We start from the raw sequence: 17,288 nt of genomic DNA, 5'->3' as shown, positions 1-17,288 counted from the left end.
TCTTTGCACTGCCTCCTACCAGTAATGTTGTAGTTAAAAATTTACTATGGTGAGCTTACTCAGACCTTTCTTGTATGTCCTGTATAACCGAACCATGAGATCTCTTTTCCTTCATTTTGAACTCTGTGTTCTCTTGTGATTTTTAGTTTCTTCAAACCTTTAAGTTCTGTAGCATTTACCATATTATAAGGTTTTTTAAAATGCATTATCCATAATAAAGTAAACTCAGAATTAATAATCTAATGTGTGAAATTAATAAAAGAAAAAAATACATTTTACCAATTGTATACATGAGAGGTATAAGAAAAGTGGTTAAACTCTACAGCATGTCCCTCATTTTTAAGGAACAAGTTCCCTAGGACACTGGCAATTTGCACATGCAAAAAAGGAGTCTCAAGATTTTTAGGGCATGTCATACCATGGACTCTATGGAATATTGGGTGCAAGGAAAAAAGTGTAAAGCACGCATACTTATTGTTGTTATACCCTTCATTTGAGAAAAAGAATATTGGCAGAAAGTTTCTAGAAATATCAGATCACAGCATTTGATTGTTGTTTTTGGCAGTTAAACTGTCAATATGCTTGAGATAATAAGGTCCTTCCTTTGTTCTTCTGTGTAATATGAGTCATGTACATGTTCACATTAAGGTGCAATTACCTTCGGTGCTGTAGTCAGCAAAGAAGACTCCCATTTAAAACTATACATTTTGCGAAAAGCAATTTTGGAATAAAATCATTCAACCTTAAATTGGACCTAAACTCAAAAAACAAAAAGTCACCAGGAGTTAGTGCCTAATGAGAAAACATGTCATGCAATACAGAGATGTAACTCTCTGTATGGCTCTGTATTGCATCTCTCTCTGCGCAAGTGACCAACCAATGGCTGAAGAGGATCGCCATGCTCATGGAAGTCTGCCTTGGAGCTAGAAGAAAAGATGGTGGCCTTCTCTGATGATTCCTCTGGGTAGCTGCACACAGATAAGTTTGTACCATATTCAGAAGGTGGGCCATGTATACTTACCATTTATGGTAGAAGCTCGCCACCCACCAAGTATATTTCATCTGTAAGGAATACAAAACTACAAAAAACAGATGACAAAAGCACAAGTGATTTACAACACTGGTTTACAGAATCCTCTGGGCACCCTGTATAAAAAAAAAAAACTAATGTGACTCTATGCCATTTGCATTTATATTTATAATGCCAGACTAACTTAGACATGTGAGACATTTGTCTATAGTCAGGATTTAGCTAAAATGAAATTCTAGGTTATATAAATTTCAAGGCTTTGTCCTTAATTTCAATCTATATTTACATCTGCTCCAAAACAGAATACATTTACTTGTGCATAAATGTAAAGCACACAAATGCTTTATCAATATTATTCTTTTTTTAAAGACTCTAGGGGCTCCATTTAAAATACAAGGAATCTGATACTGGTGGGAATTGATTACTGCTATTGAAACACATGGACCTCGAAAATTACCACAAAGGAATGTTCAAGAGATGTCTGGTTCCCTGTTTTATTAATAGTGCCCTAGTCCTACAATAATCCCCATGACTACATACACATAAAGGATTAGAAAACGTGTGCCCATTCATGGAACAGGCTAAATATGGAATGGTTCCTCAGTGCATGGACAGAAAGTATAGAAGTGCTTTTAAGTGTTCTTTACAGAACTTTGTGTATAAATAAACGGGTATTATAAAGACGATTAGTGTTTTCTATGAATCATCAGAAAATGTAATTGATCTTCCAATATCATAATGTGAGTGCAGAAGAACCACAGTGCTTTTGAACAATTCACTCACTTGATATGTAAAGTATTTATCCATCCGAAATAAGAGATCTATTTATTAAAGCAGTAAATCTGAGATTTACTGAAACATTCCCTGATGTAGAGTACTCCAGGTCTGTGTGTTTCAGTGGCAGTCATTGGTTATACACTAGGAATGTCGGATTCACAGCTCTATATAGAGATTCCATAGTATTAACAAAAATATGCATTTTCACATGTAAAACAGATCACCTCTTTAAAGTGATAAAAGATTCAGTGATAAAGTCAGGGTGACTAAACATGTGTTGAGGTATTGTTTTTTTTTTTTTTGCATTGCATGTGTCACATACTAAGGGGACTTTCAAGAGATCTAGCTGTTTAGAAGCTGATGGCAGTTTATGAAGTCACTTTTTACTATAGATTGAAAGTGCTGTAGTATAGAAAGATGATCTCACCAAACATTCCTGTTGCAGCTTGGAGTACTAGTGGAGAACACAGAAACTGTTTATGTATACAGATTAAATTAGGGGTACATTTTCTGCCCTTTTAGAAAGGTTTACATCACATATAGGATGTAGATCTACAGTATGTTGCCATTAGGGGAGTAAAAACTGCAAACAATACAAGATGATATATTTCACACAATATTTTAAAGTATACAAAATGGAAGAAAGAGTATTCATTTTTTTAATTTGGATTAGGAAGTGTTCTTGTAATATAGTACATGCTGCTTTAAACCAGCATTCAGTTTCACTAACTATAGCCACTTTGGTTAAATGAAAAAGGGAACTGAGGCAGAACCACACTTTAAAATTACAGAGCATTAATGGGAAAGTAATTATTTCTGCACATTCTGTTTAATTAGTAAAAACAATTCACTAAAAGTGAAAGCTAACACCGCAGAGTACAGCTAGAATATTTTATACTATATGCCCGCCTTTTTCAGGGGACAGGTGAGTGTATTTAAGAAAAACTGCGCTCAGGCAGGTAAGGTTATTTAATTGCAAAAGGGACATTGCCTGCCCCTTCTGCAATAATGGACACTCCTGATAACAATTTAAAGAAGAAAAAAAAAGTTTGGACTTTGTGATGATTTAGTAATACGTTTCTCCCGCTTCAGGTAAAGAATCAGAGTAATGCTGGGACATTATCATGAAAAAAGGTGGGATTGGGGACAAATTTAGGTCATGCTTGAACATAACCTATAAATCCCAGCTTCCTTGCAGATTTGCCCATTCTTTTATCTGGGTAAATTATATCCTTTGTTATTGAACCCATAATGTGTGGCTTTGGGGCATTTCTGCCCCTCTATTCTACACTTTCTGCAGTGATAGGAATCCAACCACCAGCAGGGGAAGGAAGAGGTAAAGAGAACCTGTTGGTTTAAATTGGCATTCCCACCAAAATTTCTAAACATTACTAATAAATTGCATTTATTCCATGATTTTTTTTGTTTTGTTTTACCCTCCAAGGTTTATTGTTTCCTGCTGTTTCACAGATCTCAGCACACATTGTTAACTTGAAAGCATAGTGTACCTGTCTGCTTCCATAGGAAAGTAAAATGTAGACATTTGGATTGCTCACTGTGGTTAAAAATTCAATATTGATCAGCAAAATCGCAAACAAAGCAGCATATACATTCACTAGACTGACATTATTACTAGAATTAAAAAACAATGTCCTTGATAAGGGAACCATTTATACAACATACAATATAATACAAATAATGCTATGAAATACCGTACATACTGTGCATCGGTAAAAAAACAATAATCTAATGTTGAGCATGCACATATGAAAATCAGTGATTGCTGTTTTCTGTGATCTGGGGGGATTCCCTCCTACTTCCTTTCATACTGATAACATTTGAATAGATAGGAAATTGGAGGAAATCTCCAACAGCAACACACATAGGAATGCTAGAATGCATATCAGATTTGTATATCCGTGCTGCAGATTTCTTTCACTACCTTGCTGGTGAAAACAATGACAGCAGAAGTGAAAGTAAAACTCTATCTCTGTGTTTAATAATTGTGCATTGCATGTATACAGGTGCATAATGGGGCAAGTAAATGTGATACACATAGGTCCTTTCAAAATTCTAAAATGACAAATTCTTAGTCTGAAATGGTAGTTTTTTAACAAACTGCCATGAAAGGTATATTAGGACTCAGGCAATATGGCTGCCAGATAATCCCTGTCAAAATTATTGATCATTGTTATGGGTGCCTAATATACCTCCCAAAGACAGGTATAATAATGATAAGTCAGGAGCGCTTAACTTCTATATCCCAATCGGAGGTCAGACTAGTTCCAATACAAGTTCGAGTCAACTCCATTCTGAACTATCTGATCACCACTAATAGGTACAGTAGTGCAAATGGTCCTGATGACTACATTCATTAGATCATGTTTTGGAATCTGGAAGGAAAGACACTTAAAGAGGAACTATACAAAAAACAAAAAAAAAATAAAAACACACTTACCTTTAATCCCGCAGGGCAGACCAATCACTCTGGGGGTGTCTGGCATCTGGTCCCGCATCGTCCCAGAGCTGACGCTCTGGGCGCTGCCATCTTCGTCCTCTCTTTTGGGTTCTTCATTTTAAGTCAGCCGACCCAGGTGCAAGATCTGGTGACGTAGGATGAAACATGCTTAAAAAGGAGCGCCCAAGATCCTCCTGGGATGCCTGACGTAGGTATCCCTGGAGGCTTTGTGCTCCTAGGTGGCCGAGAATTAGGGGTCAGTGCTTGTAAGGAATGGAATTTTACTGAAGCGTACAGTTAGGTTACTTTTGTGTTTTAGCTATATTTTCTAAATAGGATCTACCGTATTTTTCGGACCATAAGACGCACTTTTTTTCCTCCTAAAGTGGGGGGAAAATCAGGGTGCGTCTTATGGTCCGAATGCAGAGGTACAGGGGCATATTTTTTTACTTACCTGTGTCCCCGCCGGTCCCGCCTTCATGGGCGGGCACAAGTGCTGCACGCTGGATCTCAGGGGAAATCAAATGAATTTTTTTTTCTTGTTTTCCCGTGCGGAAAACCTGGTGCGTCCTATAGTCCGGAGCGTCTAATGGTCCGAAAAATACGGTAAGTGAGTCATGTCGAAACTAGGCGCATCCTCTGTATCGTTAAACCAACACCTGGTTTCTCTTATCTAGGAATGTTCCGTGCTCAGCAAAACTAAATTCACATTTTCTGTTAATAATTTACTGCCAAGTATGCTCCACCTGCTGTTTTGACTATATAAACTACAATGTGATAATAAAGCTTTGAGAGTGATTTAACTACATACTGGTGTTGTGTCCTTACTTGCTCTCCCAGCGCTGTAAAGCAGAGACCATCAGAGAGGGATAACTGGTACGGGACCAGCAGGAGATTGTCTTAACAATTTGGTGCCAGAAGTGGGGTATCTACCTACCTTAAAAGGACCAGGATCAAGTAAGAGGAAATCTTCTTTTCTACCTAAAGTACAGGGTTCCCTGGTTAGGAAAAGATTTGAAAAATCTTTTTATGAATTTGTGCACACTGGTGGCCTGGTTTTATTTCATTTATTGAGTATAAGAATTTTGTTTCATGATATAGAAGTATAAGTATCATAGTAGTATAAGTTTGTTTATTGTATATTTGTTGTACCTTCCCAAGGTAAGGGGAAGAACCCTGAGGAACCCAGGGATCCGTAAAGGAAACATTTAAAAAAGCATATTACAATGCGCCAAAAATCGGGCAACAATAACCCAGTATCAGATTCCCCCTATAATATACCCGGTGAAACCCCTGTTGATTTCATGAGAAGAAGGGTCTAAAATGTCTAAAATGTCCCGATCCCTTCCCACTAGAAGGTTCTTTTTCTTAATTTCAAATCAGTTGTATATTGGGGATATGCCTTTCCAATCGAGATAGATAGGGGTTTAAAATAAGACCCCCAAGTTCTGGGATGGGATTCGTTGTATATGAGAATGTGTGGTGAAGTCCCCCAGTAAAACGGAACAACCCCCTCACAAACTATATATATATATATATATATATATATATATATATATATACCCCTATACCCTCAGCTATCAGCACAGTCTGATTCTGATCTTGAGGAAGATGTATGCATAATGCAGCCCCAAGCCCCTGCGGCAGCATTTTCAACCGCACCCCCATTACCACCTTCCTCTTCCACACAGGCAAAGACAACCCAAAACGCTGATCACAGTACCTGCTAGTTCAGCATTAACTAATATCCCAGACCCACCTGGTACCCCTATTATATGTCACCCCTCCCCCAAACCATCAGGACCAGTTACCCATGGTCATGACCCTCCGATTTTACTCACGGTCCATGGTAAAATCGAAAGACCAACCAGGCACCAGTAGCACTCTGGACATGCCCTTCATTACGATGGGAAATCAAATGATCATTAGGCCCCTTGGCGTACAAGTCCTTAATGACATTATCAAAAATGCCCCTGATCCCCGCAAAACACATGTGGCCACAAATAATTATAGAATAAAAAAAGATGGTCCAAGGACAACAGCTCACAGTACAGGACATCAGGTTAACAGTAGAAGGAGTCATGGGGTACATTAGCACAGATAATGGAGGTATTGATTTTAGCAACATACCAACCCTGGTCATTCAAACCCTGGCCCTAACCAACCCCGATGATTACCCCCTCATAACTCAGGCTCACTGCACTGCACTGTGGAGGGAATTACACACTGAGTTTGTAAGATTGCACAGAGATAGGAAGTCCATGGCCACTGCATTAGCCTGCAAGCAAAAGCCCAGGGAAACCGTAAGTGGTTACAGCAGAAGGTTTAGGAAAGTGTGGAAGGAAGAGACAAGTTTAGGATTAGGAGGAGATCTGAGTATAGTATTTACTCAGTCACTGTACAATGGGATGATTCCTGAACATGAACGCACTGCCAAAATGATTATTGACAATTGGAGCACTTTAGATGCCCCACACATTTTCACACAGGTATTAACAAAAGATGCCGCTGGCTGCTTCGAGCTACGTAAACCGTCGAAGCCCACATGTGCAGGGACTCCACTATTCTGGGAGACCTAGAGCATCAAGCATAGAGATGCCTACAGGAAGACTCCACCACTACTATGTTACAGATCTCTGACCAGGCTGATGAAAACCCAAAATTAACATTAAAGGTAGCACAGTTCCTGACAGATTTTTTGGTAGATACAGGAGTTACTTGTTCTGTCCTCCGATCCTGGTCAGGTCCATCTACACCTGGTGGGCCCTCTGTGAGAATCAATAGAGTCACCCTCCTACAAGACGCACACCTCACATCCCCATGTACAGTACATGGAGAATACATTACACATCACTCATTCAAGGCACTACCAACCTGTCCAGTCAACTTGTTAGGAAGAGACCTTATGGGATCTCTGGGAATGTCACTTTTTGTTGACTGGAAGGGTGGGATTAATGTTAAGACAACCTTATGTAGCACTTCCTCCTCCAGTTCTCCTGACTATGCCACTTACTCTGGTCTGGCTTAATACACCAATAGAATGAGTTCAAACAAAAGGGGGGTTAATTTAGGAGGTGAACAACATATAATAAAGAAACAAAAAAACTTGAATGGAGCATTAATGAGTCAAACAGTTCTCCTTGGAAAGAGCAAGGGTGGGGAAAATAAATCCAGTTCTGACATGAACATATACTAGTTCCTCTCATTTCCAACAGGGACTTCCCAACAATGCAATGAGTGAATGTAAGGATAGGGGCAAAGAGAAAAAAAAAGAATCAAAACCACCAGCAGGCAAATAGCTAACAGGATTGAGTTCCATGGCAGGAATAGGATATATCTGGCACTCCAGTTCCTATAAGCCAGTAGGAATTTGTTGAATGCAGAGGTGAACAAGTTCTCTTAAGAACAAGTTCTCTTAAGTCCTCTCGTAAATCCTGTCCAAAAGCCAGATGGCTCATACGGCTTTACACAAGATCTCAGAGCCATCATGGTTCCACGTTACTACAATATGTTGATGATTTATTGGTATGTAACTCCTCTTGGGAGGCATGTCAGAAGGATACAGTTTCATTGTTGTGTTTTTTGGGCAAGAAGGGACAAAGGGAGTCGCAGAAAAAAGGAACAGGTCACATTCATGGGCATGCTTTCAACCCCCGGATCCCAGGTTCTAGCCCCCAGCCGTGTACATGTCATTACCAGTCTTCCTCACCTACAGACAAAAAAACAGCTGCTCAGTTTTCTTGGCATGATTAATATTTGCAGACACTGGATCCCTGACTGCTCGTATTGGGACTTACAGCTCCGTCCCAGTACCACCCCTAACAACGTTCAATGGTCCAATGAAATGACTAAAGCTTATAAGACACTGCCTGTTACTGTACAGGGTATACCAGCCTTTGCTGGCATCATGTGCCATGGCTGTAGAAAGTGTCTCACTTCTAATTTTGGGTCATGAAACGATACTTTACACATCCTATGTTGTACTACACTTGCTTAAGAATTTAACCACTCAACACATAACAGCACAAAGGTTGTCCCGTTATGAAGTTATCCTAACATCCACTGCAGGATTAAGTGTAAAATATGCTCCAGCTAACAGCGGTCCTGATGCTGTACTCAATGCCCTCTTGGGCCTTAAAGGGCCAGAAGATGAAGATTCAGATACACATTCTTGTTTCACGGAAATACCACTTCCACACCACGCTCTGACTTATCAACAGCATCCATACCTTTGTCAAAAGACGTTTTTGTGGATGGATCTTGCTCTTGCCCTCAGACAAAACTGCTCGAATTTTGGAAAAAAAAAGGATTGACCTTAGATTCTTTTGGAATCTGGTCAAAAGGAGGGAAATTAGTACCACACCATATAGCAGTAACTCTAATTTTTTTCAAATCCATGGTCTAGGACACAAAAGCATTAAAACTACAACGCAAGAATTAAACAGGCTATTTTGTGCCCAGAATTTAAAGGAAAACACACAAGCCATACATTCCCACTGTCTAACATGTGCCAGAAATAATGTTCAAGGAAGGAAAGCAGGACATCATGAACATTTGTTACCTCCACAGGGTCCATTTCAAGAGTTAAAAATTCATTTCACACATATGCCAAAGGCTTCCAATGGATGCTAGATCATGTTAGTAATTACAGATATATTCAGCAGATGGGTAGAAGCTTTCGTAGTCAGGAAAGAAAATGCAAGGACAGTGGCTAAGATACTATGCAAGGAGATTATTCCCAGATTTGGAAGCCCAGTAGGAACAAGCTCAGACAATGGTACTCCATTCACTTCTAAAGTCACACAGGAGATCTCAAAAATGATGAACATAGAATGGCGGTTTCACATCCCATATCACCTCCAGAGTGCAGAAGTAGTAGAGAGAACAAATAGAAAAGTAACTGGAGGAACATTTCACAAGTGGGACCAATACTTACCAGCCATACTAGCAGAAATAGGAATGACACCAAACCCAGTTAATAAACTTTCACCTTTTGAGATTTTTGTGGGAAGACCTTTTCCCTCCCCCTGGTCTTAAGACCCTTTCATTTATTTTACCTGGGGATCTCCAACAAATCCAAGATCAATATATAGCTAAACTTATTGAAATTTTGAACAGCAACTATGGAGATGTCTCTCTCTCTCTTTTCCTTCCCCTACAGATCAACCGATGCACCCATTCAAGCCCGGAAAAGTAGTGTTAGTTAAAGCTCTGCACAAGCACAAATCCTTGGATCCACCCTTTGAACCTCCGGTCACCATACAAGCCATTACTAGAACAGCCATACTGACCAGTGGAGGACCCACTTGGATACACGCTTCAAGAGTAAAAGAAGCACTGCCAATCTAGTGCCAGGATGATGCTTCTTGATCCACGAGTAACAGCCTGGATGATTGTCTGCAGTTTTGGAGCTCTAATGGTGAATTTCTGTTTTGTATGGGTCACAACAACTTTCCACTATCACCCTCAAGATTTGTCCTTAGTTTGTTCCCAACCAAGCCATAACCTAAAGAATGACTCTACCCTGTCTGTGCACCAGTGGGGACTTGAGTATAGTGACTGGACTGACTCCCAGGGTAACATTTGAGAACGTCTTGCCAAGGAATTATACAATAGCCTATTTGTTACTTCACCCCCCTAGTGGTCTAATTCTGTCCATATTTCCATAAAAAGCAGTACAATTTTTGCATGGAAATTTATTTTACATTGTAGGCCTATATTTCTTAGGCATAACTCACCGAAATATGTCCAATAGTTAATAAATTTGATAATAAACTTTTAAAAAAAACACAAAAATCTTTGTATTGGACCTAATACAGCTATTTTGTATTGAATCCAATACATAATTATTTGAATTTCACGCCGATCCGCCCGCCTGACACATGCACCGATGTCACCAGGAAACACTGGAGAGCATCTCTGCACTTCGCGGCTGGAGATTAGAGGAGCAGGACGTGTCCCCAGGACCTGCGGGCACCAGCAGGACGCCAGGGGACAGCGACAGAGCAAGGTAAGTGGGGTTTTATTGTGTTTTTAGGTACCCCGAATGTGACTCAGGAACTGAGTTTTTGGACTCTTTTACAAATTTCTGGCCTATAATAATGCCTTTGAGAAAACGTAAGGCAATTGTCAGAGTGCAATCAAAGGCAAAATAAATTAACACTGTAGACAAGAAAATCACTATAGCTTTATTTGATTTCTTTTTCTGTATAATATAAGATTGCAATAAATAAATACCAAGGCAATGCCAGGTTATCAGTGAGTGATTTAACTACATACTGGTGTTGTGTCATTACTTGCTCTCCCAGCGCTGTAAAGCAGAGACCACAAGAGAGGGATAACTGGTCCCAGCAAGGGATCGCCTTTTTAAAAATTAATTATTTAAAAAAAGGGTGTTGCACCTTAAAAAAAAAACAGAATTTTTACCCTACATAAAATGGTTCTCTACCCCTTTATGTAAAGTCAAAATTCTAAGTATAGGTACACTTTAACGGGAGGGGAATATGCAAACTCAATGCAGATAGTGTCCTGGCCAAGATTCCAACCTGAGACCTAGCGCTACAATGACCAAAGTGTGCTAACCTCTGAGCCACATGCTGCCCAATAGTTGTGAATATTTAGCTGGTGTGCAGGCATTAAATCGGAAGTAAACCCAAAACATCACACTTACCTTCAATCCCGGAGATCTGTCGGGAGGTTTATTCCATCGGGTCTTGCGTCATCCCAGTATCTGTCTTTGACCCGGCAGACATCTTCTTCTCTCTTCTACCGGGTTCTTTTTCCTGTGTCACGTCTGTGTGTGACATAGATTGGGAAAAAATTGCCAATGTCACTGTGCATGCGTGAGATCGGCAATTTGTTTTTCTATCAATGAAAGAGCTCCTTCTGCCCATGCCCGAGATGCTCGGTTAAGTGAACCTGGCACATTTTAGCATAGTCTGGCAGAAGGTGTTCTCTATGTTTGTGTACCAATACTACATTCTCAGTAAAAGAAAGCTTATGTGCAACTAGTGAAGCTGTTGTATATCAGGTATAAGGTTTGAAGAACTGCTGTGTGAAGTAGTGCAACACAGTGAACACAGTGAAGAGTTTGGGAGCTGCATTTTAGGTATGTTTTATGTTTCACAAGTCAAATAACTTATTAAACACATAGGCATAGCTTTTGTATAAAACATAGTGATGTACCTAAATGGAAGCAAAGACATTAAAGATATTAATATTCTAAACAAGAGCACAAATGTAGGTGCATAAACATTAGAATTGTATTTTTATTTGCAAACTATTATTGGTTTAATGCTGAGAATGGTATTCAAGACATTATCCCTTTAAAAAGAATGTAACAATTCAAGCTATGGCATTGCTCCAGGTAAGCTTTCCCTATCTCATTTAAAAAAGCAACAATAATTGCAGAGACAGTCCATTACAGAGGACACTCTAAGGTCAAAGCACTCCTTAAAGATAAAAAAAATGTCATTTGTGTGGTGTCTTTCACATTTTCTCCCTTTAGAGCAGGGGTTGGGAACTAATGGCTCGCGAGCCAGATGTGGCTCTTTTGATGGCTGCATCTGGCTCGCTGCCAAATCTTTAAAAAAAAGAATTACGGGGCGTGGCCTGCGCTCGGCGGATAGAAGCTGTGTTCTAAGCCTTAGAACACGTCTTCTATGCGCCGAGCACAGGCCACGCCCCTCTACATTGCATCCGCATCTGGCATCCTTGGGACCCGGCATCCGGCATCTTGGGACCCGGCATTCAGCATCTTGGGACCCACGCTACCTTGCCCCACAGCATCTGTGGCCGAACGGGCCTGAAGCCGCATCATCCTCCACAGGCAGCGGCAAATAGAGGCCGCAGCTTCTGCCTAACCCCCATCGGCGGCCAACGTGAATGCGATCCGGGCGCACTGCTTTGCATCCCTGCAAGCTGCCCCTGCTCTGTTGGGTGAGTCCTCATCTTGGGCTGGCGCCCTGTTTGTGGCCCCAACGAGGTATGAAGCATATTTAAGGCACGGTGCCACTTTCCACCAGTGGCCGAAAATCGAGCCCCCGGCTTGGGCCTAACCTGCGTTGACGGCCTGTAAGGGTCCATCTCACCAGCTACTCCCGCAATTGGCTACCCTGCCTTCATTACCTCTGCCCTGCCCTACGGACCACTACCTGGGGTGGTATCCTCCTCACCTCAGTCGGCTAGCTAATTGCAGAAACCCTTTTATTGAAGAAGATAGTTAAAAGAAAAAAAGATGAGGAGTATCATACTTTTCAGCAGGAATGGACAGAGGAATTCGCCTTTGTGGAGAGAGCAAGTTCTGCAATGTTTCTAATATGCAATGATAAAATTGCATCGATGAAACGGTCAAATATAAAGTGGCACTTTGACACAGGCCATACTACATTTGCATCGAAATATCCTGCGGGGGACAGCAGGAAGAAAGCATGTCAAGAGCTACTGTGCAGAGTGCAAGCTAGTCAGCAGCATCTCCGTGTTTGGACCCAACAAGGTGACTGGAATTCGGCTAGCTTTGCTGGTGCTTTAGCAATTGTGAGAAACGGAAAGCCATTCACAGATGGGGAGTATGCCAAAACATTCATGTTTGATGTTGCCCATGACCCTTTTGACGGCTTTTCAGATAAAGACAAGATAATCAAACGAATAAAAGACATGCCTCTGTCGGCAAGAACTGTTCACGATCCTACCATCGTGATGGCAAATCAAATTGAGGCAACACAAGTGAAGGACATAAATGCAGCACCATTCTTTTCTCTCGCTTTGGATGAGTCAACAGACGTAAGCCATTTATCCCAGTTCAGCATGATTGCAAAGTATGCTGTCAGTGACACACTACGTGAGGAAAGTCTTGCTGTTTTGCCTATGAAAGGGACAACAAGAGGGGAGGATTTATTCAAGTCTTTCACTGAGCTCGCTAAAGAACAAAATCTACCGATGGATAAACTTATTTCGGTGTGTACTGATGGTGCTTCGTGCATGGTGAGGAAAAACAGGGAATTTGTAGCGCTTCTTCGTGAACATGAAAAGAGACCTATCCTAAGTTTTCACTGCATCCTACATCAGGAGGCGCTTTGTGCTCAGATGTGTGGCGAGCAGCTTGGTGAGGTGATGTCGCTGGTCATTCAGGTGGTCAACTTTATTGTTGCCCAAGCTTTAAATGATCGCCAGTTTAAAACACTGCTGGATGAAGTTGGGAATAATTATCCTGGTCTGCTTCTGCACAGCAATGTGCGTTGGTTGTCAAGAGGGAAGGTGCTCAGCCGTTTCGCGGCTTCTCTGAGCGAAATCCGGACTTTTCTTGAAATGAAAAACGTTGAGCATCCTGAGTTAGCTAACACTGAGTGGCTCCTGAAGTTCTACTATCTCGTGGACATGACTGAACATCTGAACCAGCTCAATGTGAAAATGCAAGGTGTTGGAAATACAGTCTTATCACTTCAACAAGCAGTGTTTGCATTTGAAAACAAGCTAGAACTCTTCATCGCCGACATTGAAACAGGCCGTTTACTACACTTTGAAAAACTGGGAGAGTTTAAAGATGCATGCACAGCAAGTGACCCTGCTCAACATTTTGATCTTCACATCTGATCTCCTGCAGTCATTCAAAGCGCGCTTTGGAGAATTTCGTGAGCACACTCGTCTTTTTAAGTTCATCACCCATCCACAGGAGTGTGCAGTGGACAGCACCGACCTGAGTTACATCCCCGGTTTCTCTGTCAGAGATTTTGAGCTACAAGCTGCTGACTTGAAGGCCTCAGACATGTGGGTGAATAAGTTCAAGTCACTGAATGAAGATTTGGAAAGACTTGCACGACAGCAAGCAGAGTTGGCGAGCAAACACAAGTGGAGAGAAATGAAAAAACTTCAACCCGCGGACCAGCTGATTGTCAAAACTTGGAACGCGCTTCCTGTCACATACCACACACTGCAGCGTGTGAGTATTGCTGTACTGACAATGTTTAGCTCCACGTATGCATGTGAGCAGTCTTTCTCACATCTAAAGAACGTTAAGACCAACCTACGATCACGTTTAACGGATGGAAGTCTCAACGCCTGCTTGAAACTTAACCTCACCACGTATCAACCAGACTACAAAGCCATCAGCAAACCCATGCAGCACCAGAAGTCCCATTAATGGTAAGAAGTACTTTATTCATTCATTCATTATTCATTCATTGGTAAGCAACAGCATAGCATAAAATGCACATATTTACTTGTATTTAGTTTTCAACATATTGTATGGCTCTTGCGGAATTACATTTTAAAATATGTTGTGTTTATGGCTCTCTCAGCCAAAAAGGTTCCTGACCCCTGCTTTAGAGTGTATCCAAACCAAAACCTAAAAATGTCATAATTTTCAGTTTACCATTCTTTCTTTCGATAAAGTATCTGCATTTTTTTATGTGATGATCCTGCCAATAACACTAACTGTCAACACTCACTTACTGAACTGTATCTATCAAGGAGCAACTTGTGTGTGAGGTGGGGGTGCTTTCTTCAAAGAAGGAAGCTGGGAAGAATGATAAAACTGTTTGTTATTTTAGTTCACAGAAAGTAATGAGGACTGAGTATTTTTGGAGCAATGACCAGGTGTTTTCTGTACTTGAAAATGCCCTTAACTTGAAAAGGGAAAACCAATTTAACCACTAGATTAAGGACTGGTATACTGTGCTGCACACATGTACACATGTAAGTTTAAATACATTGAAAGAAATTGCAGATTTCACACATGCGCAGTCTATGTCACCCGGCCCAAGCGACCTCCAGATGGATCGGACTGCCCTGCAGGATTGAAGGTAAGTGGATTTTTTTTGTTTTAGGCACTTTTGGGTTTAGTTTCTCTATAAGCCCTATAAAGACGTGATGGACATCAGAGGATTGTTGCTGTCATTTTCAGTGACAGATAAGGAAAAAGTGCTATACACACAGCATCAATCTGTTCTATGGAGACGAGTGAGTGACACCCAGCTGTGTTCTTCACAGGAGGGAACAGTAGTCATTTATCGGACTGCTATACACGGCTGAAGGTGTTGTCCTCATCTTAGGTGACAATTATCTAAAATGTATACATAGCTTATGTAATACACAGCAAAAGACACGAAGAAAAAAAATACCTTGGTCTCAAAGTTTACAGAGGCTAAACCTAACACCTTCAATAAATCAGAGATTTGTTAGTTCCACATATCTACTGGTATGAGGGTAGGCCCTGAAGCCAACATCTAGGCCAATCCAATTCTGAGGTCCCTACACTAATGGTAGAAGCTAAACACAACCTAACCACATACCTAACAAAACATACCTACCTGCCTGATTGCAATTTTCTAAGTACACTGATAGGGTCAGTGAAGGACGCTGGGATATGCCATGACTATACATATATATAGAGTGAGAGAGAATGTAAGAGAGTTTTTTTTTGTGGGGGCAATTAAATATTAAAATTTGTATAGATCTAAAAACATTGCTCCTATCTTTGCATGTAAGAGCACATCAACAAATCTCTAGTCTGGACTACTGTAACCTCCTCCTCTCTGGTATTCCAATAACCCCACTCTCTCCTCTACAATCTATTATGAATGCTGCAGCCAGACTCACCCATCCTTCGCTCCGCTCCTCTTCCGCTACATCTCTTTGTAGTTCTCTCCATTGGCTTCCATTTCACCTTAGAATCAAATCCAAGCTCCTGTGCTTTGCCTTCAAATCCCTACACAGTTATTGTACCACTTACATTTCTGACCTGGTAAAAAAATACTCCCCCTGCCGCTCTCTCCGCTCCTCCAATGACCTACTAATGACTTCCTCACTCATAACCTCATCACACGCACGGAGACAAGACTTCTCTAGAGCTGCCCCAACTCTCTGGAATGGTCTTCCTCGTCCTATTCGGCTTGCTCCTACTTTCTGCTCATTTAAAAGAGCACTCAAAACCCATTTTTTCAAACTTGCCTATCCGGCTTCTTCTGTCATTTGAAACCATCACTACTTCCCACACTACACATCTCCCATCCTACTGTGTGTGAAATTCCCCCACCTACTAGATTGTAAGCTCTTCGGGGCAGGGTCCTCTCCTCCTGTATCACTGTCTGTATTAGTCTGTCATTTGCAATCCCTATTTAATGTACAGCGCTGTGTAATATGTTGGCACTATATAAATCCAGTTTATTAATAATAATAATAATAATAATAACAAATAAAATTGTAGTATTGTATTGCCAAAAAAAACCTCTGCTCTCACTAATTTTTCTCTCTGTTGAGATACCTTCTGGGGTTGGCACAAGGCTATTAGTAAGGCTTAAAAGGGAGAAGTCACATTCTAACCTAACTATATATACATACATTTATTATTAATATTAATATTAATAATAATAATAATAATAATAATATTAATATTAATAATTTAATATATATATATATATACTGTTAGAACATACAACCTCTATGTTGGTCTACAATAATAAATATGTCGAACTCCTGCACATATATAGGGCATATACTGCTATTTCCAAAGAATTCGGGATTTTTGGGACATTACACACAATATATGAAAAAATATACGATAAAAAAAGACCCTATTATTTATTTACTGCGTTTAAACAAGTATACAACATCATCATTTCCATAACATTTTACTGCCTTTAAGTAAACATACTGCAGACCATATTCAAACGATTTGTAAATCATTCATCATGCCCCCTGGGTTTCTGGTTATTAGTAATCAGTAATCATACATGTTATTGTCCAAAGGGGAATCTGTTAAACTGCCTTTCAGAGTGGCACAAGCTGCTTTCTCACGAATGGTGGGCGTAGGATCATTTCTACAAATAAGATGACTAGTAAGTTGACATAATCATCCTTCCTTTTAAGGGGTGTAGTCGTAAAAAAAGAAGAGTGGGCACGGTATTATCCATGGCAAGCGCGCATGCACATTATTGTTATGTAAACACATTATTCCCAACAAAAGTGATAGCACGGCGTGCCCAAGTGTGCCCGCCCCACTACAACCCTGTTCCTTTTACATATTAA

At 40.5% G+C, this 17,288-nt stretch overlaps 1 protein-coding gene across 1 annotated transcript; it reads left to right on the top strand.

Annotated features, from left to right (window-relative positions):
* Positions 1-12,605: 12,605 nt before the first annotated feature.
* On the top strand, positions 12,606-14,403 carry LOC140327418 (general transcription factor II-I repeat domain-containing protein 2A-like). Its single transcript, XM_072406802.1, has 2 exons — positions 12,606-13,817; positions 13,867-14,403. The coding sequence occupies exons 1-2, from the start codon at positions 12,606-12,608 to the stop codon at positions 14,401-14,403; spliced, it is 1,749 nt and encodes a 582-aa protein (XP_072262903.1).
* The last annotated feature ends 2,885 nt before the right edge of the window (positions 14,404-17,288 follow it).

Source organism: Pyxicephalus adspersus, chromosome 3 (assembly GCF_032062135.1).
Source record: "Pyxicephalus adspersus chromosome 3, UCB_Pads_2.0, whole genome shotgun sequence".
Lineage (NCBI taxonomy): Eukaryota > Metazoa > Chordata > Amphibia > Anura > Pyxicephalidae > Pyxicephalus > Pyxicephalus adspersus.
The sequence above is the reverse complement of the archived record's forward strand: the minus strand, read 5'-3'. Positions and strand labels throughout refer to the sequence as shown.

What these genes read in the sequence shown, in the direction of transcription:
- LOC140327418 (XM_072406802.1), top strand. Translation starts at nt 12,606, where the DNA reads ATGAAACGGTCAAATATAAAGTGGCACTTTGACACAGGCCATACTACA. An exon ending in AGTTTAAAGATGCATGCACA is followed by an intron (nt 13,818 to 13,866) that starts GCAAGTGACCCT and finishes GATCTCCTGCAG; the next exon opens with TCATTCAAAGCGCGCTTTGG.